This window comes from Lygodium microphyllum, chromosome 6 (assembly GCF_053477565.2).
Source record: "Lygodium microphyllum isolate KBCC chromosome 6, Lygodium_microphyllum_v1.1.10, whole genome shotgun sequence".
Taxonomy (NCBI): Eukaryota; Viridiplantae; Streptophyta; class Polypodiopsida; order Schizaeales; family Lygodiaceae; genus Lygodium; species Lygodium microphyllum.
Genome location: NC_141140.1, coordinates 142,922,841 through 142,933,644, shown reverse-complemented (window position 1 = coordinate 142,933,644; position 10,804 = coordinate 142,922,841). Strand labels below are relative to the sequence as shown.

General features: G+C 37.4%; 1 protein-coding gene across 1 annotated transcript; it reads left to right on the top strand.

Annotated features, from left to right (window-relative positions):
• Window positions 1–8,402: 8,402 nt before the first annotated feature.
• LOC148035228 (uncharacterized) lies at window positions 8,403–10,340 on the top strand. Its single transcript, XM_087680792.1, has 4 exons — window positions 8,403–8,963; window positions 9,055–9,254; window positions 9,342–9,610; window positions 9,703–10,340. Exons 2-4 carry the CDS (start codon window positions 9,178–9,180, stop codon window positions 10,338–10,340), a joined length of 984 nt encoding a protein of 327 aa, XP_087536918.1. The 5' UTR covers window positions 8,403–8,963; window positions 9,055–9,177.
• Window positions 10,341–10,804: the final 464 nt, after the last annotated feature.

The window sequence follows — 10,804 nt, the reverse complement described above, 5'->3', positions numbered from 1 at the left end:
TTTCTTCAATGTTGCTTAACTTCTCTTTGGAGTTGATTGTTTCAACTAATTCAACTTTGAGTTTCTTTGTATCTTCTAAGTTGTGTTCAATTCTGGTTGTTTCAAGTTCCTCATCCTTGGTGGTGTCCTTGGGCCACCTTCCTAGGTAGTTAAGATGTCAATGTACTCCAAAAGGACCTAATTCATTGGTGTTAAAAACCATTAAAAAGTATTTGCTATTTCCTTCAATCATATTGCGAACTTGTATTGTTTTCCCATACTTGGAAGAGAACTGGCTTGATAATAGAGGAGTGGTGATGCTTGATGCAGAGCATAACACCCATGGAATATGTCGTTTCAAGCCTCTAGATTGTCATTATAGCTTGGTTATTGGAAGATGAATCTTTACAATAGAGAATTTGGGATTGATCTTCTTAAGGAAGAGATGTTAACATAAGGTGCAAGAAAAGGTGGGTAGACCATTAGTCCAAACTCTTGCTATTTGAGAAAAGTGATTTGGTTTTGTGTTCAATATTGAGATGGGACGATTCCCTAGAAATTTAAAATCATATGGTTTGGTGCTTTTTGGATCATTTGAACCATGAATGATGGAACTTTTGGGTTAAAGCCCTGATGGGGGAAATTCTTCAAAACTAGTGAATGGATATCAGGTTTGACCTTGCACAACTCCATGGCCAAAAAAGTGGAGACCATCTTGTGACGGTGGATATGCACAGTAAAACTGCACATCATTGCCCTTGTGTTGATGTTGCAATCATGCATTGGCAAATTTTTATCATCTTTTGCCTCTGCATATTTTCTATATGTGATGCATGGGGCCTTTGCTCTTCTTGCTTGAATACTACTTGATTCTTTAACTCTGCAACCATAAATATTGTTTGGAAGGCCATTGCCTAACCACTACTTGGATTTTGTAATTCATAAGCACAAATCACTATCTTAGGTCATTATTGGCAAGAATACCTTGAGAGCTTCTTAAGTGGACTCTACTTGTGTACTCTACTTGTGTACTAAGCCCCTACCTTAGAAGACTTCTTGCAAATGCTTCACCCTTGGAACTAGCCCAAAGAGCATAGCTTTTCAATTTTCTAAGCAAAAGAAGCCTCCTACACCTACACAATGCCCTCTTGATGTGTTACTTGAAGTATACCTCAGGAGCTCGCGTAAATACCCTATAGTTGCTTAGGGACAAGAAGTTGAATCATTGCCCACACTAGAAGCCTTGTCTAAATTTGGCTTAGAAAGAAGGCACCATCCTCATGAATAAAACCTTGTTGAGAGATTAAAATCCTAGACATTCATCTCTTGAGGTGTCAATGCCTCAAGAGCATTCCATTCTTGCCTTTCACCCTTCAAAATATATTGAGATTAAAGCCTTTGAGATCCCTTTGATTGCATTAGCCACTTCTTGACCTTATCTTGACATCATAGCGGAGGATACTAGCCTTGCAATGAAAAAAAGACTAGACATTCTGGTGAGATAAAAACTTAATCTACTTAAGAAAATAACTTCTTGGAGTGTTATTTGAGAATATCTCAATGCTGTCAATCCCAAATCGGTGATCCCTTAGCCATCATCAACTTGAAGTTCATTGAGCATAGACTTGTTCATAATTGTGAGTCATTGTCCGGAGACCCAATGTGGAAAGCCTTAGCCACTTGTAGTTCACAAAGAAACCGTAGTACACTGAAATGATACCTCTTGATCTATTATCTGAGTATACATTGAGGGCTTAATAAGTGAAGCTCGTGCACCCCTTGAGCCTTGCTAATCACACCTAGGCCTTGTCTTATGACTCATTCATTAAGTGTTTTAAGATTTCGCACCTTTGTTGAAAGACCAAAAAGACCATTTGCACTTGCAACTTGCCTCTCACAAAATATTACCCAAATAGTAATTGGAGGGGCACTTACGAGAAAAGTGAATTGACATTCCAAATTTTTGAAGACATAAACCTTCAAGTTGTCTTCAGTAGGGGACCATCTTCTCCAAGAAACCTCCATTTTTTTGTTGTTCAACTTTATAGAGAAGTTAATAAAGAAATATACTAACACAAAGACATGCAAAAAACATAAATCTAGATTCAACTTCAAGGGTATGTCAATACATCTAAACATAGAATTTGAGGGAAGGGCTATAGAACAAATCTTTGCTAATGTAGAAGTTGCAAAGGAGACAAAAAAAAGTATAATAGAAAGTGTTGTACCATGGACCCTACGGTACCAAGGAGGCAATAACAACTTGGATAGTGAGATGCATATTTCACAAAGTTGATGAGTTATGTTAGAGTTCTAGGAACTGCAAAGGGATTTGTAATCTACCTCTGACAATTAAGGTTGCTTTATAATTCCACAATTGCAAATCCAGTGCATTGCTTGCAAGAAACTTGCAAAGTGGCCTAGGACTAGGTGTAGGAACGAAAGAGTAGTCTAGAATTTCTATAGTTGCAAAGCAACTTGAGAAGCACAAGGCGGGTGATGATTCCTATATTTTAGTAAGCAATTTGAATAGTTTTGTGGTTTGTGAGGTCAATAACCTTACAATTAGTAAGAAAAAAACACCAACTATTGGGTTACGTCGAGGTGAGAAAGGGCACACTTGGTTCACAAGTCTAGATGCAAGAAAGAAAGCTAGCTTTTGGATTATTTATAGATAGCTTTTGTGAGGTTGGCTATGCCAACAATCTAAGAGTCACGTTGATGAATGTGAGCTAAAGGAAGAATGAGGCAATTAAAGACTAAGTGATAAAAGAGAGGCCAAAGTAGAAGGATGTGACAGAGGTCTTCATTAATGACAAGAAATTGTACAAAGCCCTAGCTAGAATAAAGCAATTAAAGACCAAGTGATAAAAGTATTGAAGATATCTATGAGACAACCCTAACTATAGAGAGGTCAAAGTAGAAGGATGTGACAAAGGCCTTCATTAATGACATTGATGACAAGAAATTGTACAAAGCCCTAGCTAGAATTTTAAGTCTAGATAGGCCATACCTAAGTGGAGTTTTCAAAGAGATCATAAGAGTTGATTACCTTTTTGAAAAGAGAGGAATAAGAGTGAATCCAAATTATACATCTCCAAACTATCAAAGGATAAGTAGAGGGAGTATAATTGATGTCACAAAGTAGAAAAAACTTAGACATAAATTGATGAAGATATTTGAGAGCCTCAAGCATAGGATCTACTACACAAAATCTTTAGTGCATTCATTTGAGTACCAATCATCTGCATTAGAATGCCTCAAGACTAGGAATAGTGACTTGAGAAATTATGGCAGTGTGGCCATGAAGTAGCCATTTGTTAAGCTTCGAGGTGACTACCCTACCTAAACCATTGCACTAAGTTCCCAACCATCTCCTCTAGCGGTTCTCTCAAACCCCTTACCCTTTCAAAGGCTGATACTGATATTTTTGGTATAGATATGGATTCCATGGCCCTTTATGAAGAGCTCTTTTAGAGATGCACACTATCTCATGACTTTTACATCATGCTTTGGCTTCTTTTCCTCTTTTTTGAGCCACCCTTCCTTGTTTTTTGCACCTCCATCTTGTGCTCTTAGATCTCTAATCTCCTTCATTAGTAGGAAGGATTTACAATGCCTTCAGTCGCTTCTTGTTATTGTCTTTTGGTCCAATCAAGGATATGGCTTATCCATTCTAGACTGGATACCTTTAGTATGACTTGTATGAGCCTCGCTACTTCCATTGGCTTGTTTTAGGCACCCCTAGCAATGTGTTTTCATTTGGAGAGGGGATCATGCTACTTAGCTAGACAAATACTTTGATGGATGTCGTCAATATTCGTTTTGTTATTTTGCATTCCATCTTCATTATTTCTCTTCTTAGTGTCCCTCCCTATATCATCATACACTCCCACAATTGTAGCATGCCAAGAACCAACATGAATCAAGCTTGATCAATGGTAAGGAGCTAATATCAGTGCCACCCATTGCCTATAACTTTCCACACAAGCTCATTTTCCTTTTACATGATCAAGCACATGCAATGAAGCAATTAATAAAAAAGGAGAAGAGATTGAAGAAGAAAAATTTAGAATATATCACCACAATTCTATTACCTTGATCAAGTGGCAAGTGGAAATAAAAGATGAGAACAACATCCACCCCCATAAGCTTGTCCAAACACAAAAGAGACCCATTCTAGATATGAAGGCCACATAGGAGATATTTGAAACAAATAGAAGGTAGTATGAGAGCACCAAGAGACATAGAGACAATTAGATGCAAAAGAGCTCACCATAAGAAAACTTGAATAGAGTAGCAAAATAGTTGTTGAACACAACCCAAGAGATCTAAAGCTCAAAGACAACAATAGAATAGGAAATAAGTCTCAAGAAGCAAGTAGTGAAGCTGCATATATTATTTGTGGAAGAGAAATCCATAAACACTAAGAAGTTCAATAAGTAAAGCAATCTCGAGATCAACTAATAGCTCTTCTTCTTTGACCACCCACTTCTTGTGTTGTCCCAAAATGTAGAGAAAATTGGTGAGTTTAGGCAAGTTAAAGAGTGCAAAATGTAAGCGAGGATGTGAAATGTAAGTAGACTAATGCAAAATGAGAAGATGGTGGGAGAAGGAAACTTCAAAGTCCTTGTTTGTTAGACATTTGAAAGATTTACGAGACATTAAAATTATTGAGACTTGAGCCATTAAATTATGCCTTTTCTACACCTAGATTTTCATCTTTACTCCACCATTGAACACATGCTGCATATATCACCTAATATCTAGTAACTTATAAGAATCAACTATAAGCAAAGTTCTAGATTGTATATAATCATTAGTATTTCTTATTTTGACCTTCACTTTAATGATATAAAAGCTCATGCATTAGGTTTACTTTGGACTAAAAAATGAGCCTACTAAGAAATGCCAACTCAGCTTAGAGAGTGACAATCCAAAAAGCCCAAAAAATAGGAGGAAACTCTTTTTTATAGATTGGATTCAAATTTTCATGTGTGTGTGTGTGTGTTGCCAAGGGGGGGTGTCGGTTTCTATTGTATAACTTAAATCATTCATAAATTTGTATTGTATTACTTTCCACTATCATTCTTAAATGTAAGAAATTTCTTGGGATGAACATTAGCAGTCCTTGGCTATATGTTTACATTTCTCAAAAATTTGACATTTTCTCGATAATGGGAAAATTCAGATTGTGCCATTAGACTATGGATACTTACCATTTTTCTCAACCCTTGGAATGACAAGTTTGAGGCCTTTAGATGGGTGGATGGCCATGAGATCTTGACCCAAGGGGAAATGATTGAAGTTCAACTTGAAGGAAAATGGTCTAATCAAAGTTTTTATGAAAGAGTTTGGGAAAACTTAGATGTAGAAAATAGGTGTATAAAGTTTTGTATAAGAGGATGGCCAAGATAACCCAATTTATGTAATTGCTTTTAAAAAAAAATCCATTATGACTCTTATTTTACAATGTACCAAACCTAAGAAAATCCAATACCTATCCTACAAGGCATTCAATGGAGAAACCCGAACTAGATAAAATAAAGAATAAAGGAAAAGAATAACGTTTGGAAAATCTCCCAAGTCCCCCCTCTCTCTCTCTAGAGGCTCATGGATTGCCATTATGGTCTCTCTCCCTCTCTTTCTCTCACTTTCTCCATAAGCTTGCAACTCGCTTTCAATGTTTTATGGATGCTCTGTGTGTGTGTGTGTGTGTGTGTGTGTGTGTGTGTGTGTGTGTGTGTGTGTGTGTGTGTGTGTGTGTGTGTGTGTGTGTGTGTGTGTGTGTGTGTGTGTGTGTGTGTGTGTGTGTGTGTGTGTGTGTGTGTGTGTGTGTGTGTGTGTGTGTGTGTGTGTGTGTGTGTGTGTGTGTGTGTGTGTGTGTGTGTGTGTGTGTGTGTGTGTGTGTGTGTGTGTGTGTGTGTGTGTGTGTGTGTGTGTGTGTGTGTGTGTGTGTGTGTGTACCTACCTGTCTGTATGTCTCTCTAGCACGACATGTGCATTAAAGCACGCTCTCCCACGGCCATTGATGGCTCATAGCCTAGAATCACTAGATTTAAAACTATATATATATGTATCTTGTGCACTGATTGCGTGCCTCAAATCCATTGTGGCTCACGTTAAGAATCGGCCTCCTTGCCTACGTGGCAAGGAGGCCCACCATCTTTTCTCTCTCCGAAGGGCCCAGGTGTTTCACCCTCTCACCACCGTTTTACCTCCTGCTCCGTCTGAGTATTCCGTTAGCAACATTGAATGCACCTCCCTCCTCTCTCTCTCTCATCTGCCACATTTCCCTCTACTTATTTCACAATCTCCATATTCCATCTCTCTCCCTCCCTCCCTTTCATCCGCCACATTTCCCTCCCTCTCTATTCTCTCGCAATCCCTACGCCTCCATCTTTTATGTGCGCCTCCCAGCCCAGTCCCCCTCTTCCTCTCACAAACGACCGAGAGGTTTGGAGCTGCATTCGAGTCCATCTGCCCACCACCATAGAGAAAAGGACGTTGGCTGTATAGGTCAACGTGCTACTGGGACTGCTTGTACATGTAATCTGGATGTGGTGATTTGTCTCAGATTCCCTTCTACTATTTTCTTGTCGATGTACTTATAGTCTAGATTAGGGCATGTTTTCTTTTGCTGTAAGCAATTTGTTGATTCCCTATAACTTCCTACGATTGAATATGCAGAATATATGGCAGACTATGATGCATAAAGGAGATGACTGTTCAGTCCAAAACGCCTTGAATATTGAATATATGGCACCATTAAATCGGATTTAGGGCTATATGCAACTATAGTGCAAATAATGTTTTGCACTATTGATGTACCATTGATTATTCTAGCTATGTATGTAGATCGATATCACCTGTAAGAATGTACGTACTACAAGAACATTATCCTGGTCTTTTACATTGATTTTGAGCTATAAGAATGTATGTTTGTGCTCCTCCATTACATTTGTTATGAGCAATCAAAAAATAAGAATGTAAGTTCTATCCTACTCTATTACATTTGTTATGTGTCTTGAGAATGCATGTATTGTAGTCTATAAATTGCATTGAATATAAGCTTTAAGAGTGTATGTATTGTGAGCTATAAGAGTGTATGCAATGAATGCATATAAGGTACTCACAAAACTATTAAAGATATATAGCATAAAGTGTGCCGAGTTTTAACTTCATGTCATCAGCTATGACCAATAGATACACCACTATATGTAGCTAAACTACATCAATCTATGTATTACAAGAATCAACATTACTCTACCACATAATGGATGCAATTAAAAATGTTTGTACTATAGGAATATATGCTACTCGATTGCATTGATTTTAAGCTACTACGGTGAAAGGTATGCACATAACTATTGATGATGCAAAGCATGAAATGTAATCGAAGTTGTAACTATATTTCATGTACTATGAGCAATAGATACATCACTATATGTAGCTAGACTACATCAATGTATATGCTACAAGAAATAAAGTTCCTCTATTACATTTCGTGTTTGCTCATATAATAATGTGTATTTTATAAGTATTATATTAGGTAACCACAAAATCATTAGTGATGCACAACATGAAGTTCAAAGTTATTAATGTATGACACGAGAGAGAGAGAGAGAGAGAGAGAGAGAGAGAGAGAGAGAGAGAGAGAGAGAGAGAGAGAGAGAGAGAGAGAGAGAGAGAGAGAGAGAGAGAGAGAGAGAGAGAGAGAGAGAGAGAGAGAGAGAGAGAGAGAGAGAGAGAGAGAGAGAGAGTCGAGCTTGCACTAATGTATTCCTTTTTTATGCTACAATAATATGTAAACTAATCATACTTTATAGAACAAACAACTTTAGAGGAAAGTAAGATTTAATCTATATAATAAAATATATTGATGGGATAACTTTACTTTTGTGTAGATACATAGCCCATATTCTCACTCTCTTCTGCTAAATATGGCAAGCCCACAATCCCCGACATTGCCTGTCGGCATATTTAGCGCAAAGCATTTACAATGGCAGCTCGTTTATGACAAGAGATCCAAATATAAGGTTTTGAGAAGGGCAATTATTCCATGGTGTCGAGTAAATGATTTTGCACAAGGGGAAGTAAAAAATAATGATTTTCCTACAACTTTCAAAAAGTACTCTCACCATCGAACGACAACCAAATGAATTGAAAAAACCATTAGACAACACATGGATAGAGAAGATCACGTAAGTGTATATAATTGTTTTGCTACTTATATTGATTTCCTTATTATTTGACCACACTTATAGCTACAACATTCATTTCCTACAAAAACAGATTTTGGTGTGCTTATGGTCCTAAGGACACTCGAAATGTGGAGGTTTTATGTCCTAATGACATCTTGACCAGTCAAGGACAACCAAGAAAATGCCGACACGCAAAACAATGGGACATCTTAACAAGGTTGTTTGTGTCATTTTATAGTGACTCGCCTATCCCATGACACCAGTTTGGCATTTATCTCATTTATCAATCCGTATCATACTGATGATGCTGATATGATTTGTCATGGCATTGCAATGGAGGATTTAAATGTCTATTTACATTCCTTATTTTCCCCATGGATATCACTAGAGAAAAAAATACGGGTGTCCAGTATGTTATACAAAGGTTTTTGACCGCAACAAGTATTGGAGTGTCACATTCAATATGTGCATTAGCGCCAAAGCAACAATCCAAATCATCCTATGGAAAGAGATGACTTTCTCTCCATCCAAGATATTATGAATATATCTAGGAAGCTTGCCATTGACCAATATCAATTATATGACAATGATGCTGAAAGCACAAAGAGATGGTGCATTGAAAATAAGGAAATGACATTTGTGTATCAGGAACAAAATCTTTCTACTAATAAGGATTTCATATTGGGGATTCAAACACCATGGCAACGAGATATGTGTGACAGATATGGAAATGGCAACTTATTAGCAATGGATTCAACATTTGGTACAAACAAGTATAAGGTAATTTATTAATATTATTCTTGTGTACTTATAGTTTTTACTTCTCAAAATTTTATGCTTTTTGCTTATATTTGAAACTTGCATTTGACAGTTCAATTTATACACAATCCTTGTATTTGACTCCCACCAAAATGGTGTCCCAATTGCTTGGGTGTTAACCTCAAGTGCAACATTTTAGGTAAACAAATTTTGGCTCACAAAGTTTAGGGATCACATGCTAGATTTTCACAAATCATGGGAGCCAATAGCTTTTTTGGTGGATGATGCTGAAAGAGAGATAGATGCTTTAAGGTACATTTCACATGCATGCGTCCTTTTGGAAAACATTTAATTCATGGACTATAAGCATTACATTTTTTACGAATGTATTGTGTGTAGGGTTTTCTTTAATTTTCCTATTTATTTGTGCCTATGGCATGTCCGTCGTTGTTGGTTAAAACATCTTATTAAAAAAGTCCCACAATGGCCAAAAAGAGCTGCGATTTTCCGAGCTCTAGGCAATATTATGAATATGAAAGGTGAATGCAAGGCAACAGAAGTGGCTATAAAGGAGGAAGCAAGGGATATGATAGATATATTTAAAAAGGAGTTTACAGATGAGATAACATTCTTGCACTACTTCAAAACATATTGGGAGCCCAAGATTGGTGAGGACTCCTAATTATCTATTTCAGATTACTTTGTTATATTTTCATTTTTATACATATTTTAAATAGTAGTATTATGTGTGTGTTGCAACGTATGTGGATACGTGCAACACATACACTTCCACATTTCGGTCAAGACACCAATGGTGCTATAGAGGCATATCATGGCACTTTAAAGTACAAATTCTTAGGTAGCTCAAAGAGATTGACTGGCAGACGAGTGGATTGGCTCCTTCATAAATTGACAAGTTTAGCTCTTCCATATTATTGGTATGTGCAAGCTATGAAAGAAAGTGGATTTGTGAGAAACAGTAACATTGAAAAGATAGTGGCCAACTCATATGAGAGGGCTTTGAAGATTCCAGTCGAGTATGTTAGATTCGAAATGAATGGTGCAAAGGATTCATGTGCGTATGTAAGAAGCATGTCCAAAGACACTATTGAATACACAGTTTATAATGCAGATTGTCAATGGGCATGTTGTACATGCAAGTGGGCAGAGTTGGGGAACATATGTAAGCATCAAATCAAGGTGCTACTTCTTTTAGGGGTACCAAATACTACAGTGGTGGCACAATGTATGGACTTATATAAAGGCATGGAACCAAGAGGAAAATATAAAGGACTTATAAGTAACTCTCATGTGATACAGGATGAGGTTGCACATGATCCTTACACGCCAACCACGCTGCTGGATGTGGATAATCTCCAAGCATGGATACAACTATGATTAATATCTCCCATGAAGACATCCACCCATCCACAACATTGCAACATCTATGCCACGATGTATTTGATTTGGTGGGGGGTGACATGGAGCTTATTTCTGAGGCGTGTTCTTCTATGAAGGAGATGTTGAGCCAACTTCGAGCTCTGAAAGCTCGTAGAGAAGATATGTGCAGTACACAAGATTTTGTGCCCACCAATGATGGATTTGGAAATACCATACAACGAGCTAAGCCTTTCATTGAAAAACGGCTAACTAAAAGAAGAGTTTCTAGATTGGTAGAATCACCCACAACATCATCATTCATGGCTCCACCCAAAACCAAACGGCCCTCAATGCAAGAGAAGCTTGATGCTAGAGCCGAGAAAGAAGATGAAGAAGCCCATGCCTCTAGATAGGAGGAATGCTACATTGTTATATTCTTATGGTACTCTTATTAAATTGTGAAATATTTGAGCTTTTATTCT

What these genes read in the sequence shown, in the direction of transcription:
- LOC148035228 (XM_087680792.1), top strand. Translation starts at nt 9,178, where the DNA reads ATGCTAGATTTTCACAAATCATGGGAGCCAATAGCTTTTTTGGTGGAT. An exon ending in AGAGAGATAGATGCTTTAAG is followed by an intron (nt 9,255 to 9,341) that starts GTACATTTCACA and finishes TATTGTGTGTAG; the next exon opens with GGTTTTCTTTAATTTTCCTA. An exon ending in ATATTGGGAGCCCAAGATTG is followed by an intron (nt 9,611 to 9,702) that starts GTGAGGACTCCT and finishes GTGTGTTGCAAC; the next exon opens with GTATGTGGATACGTGCAACA.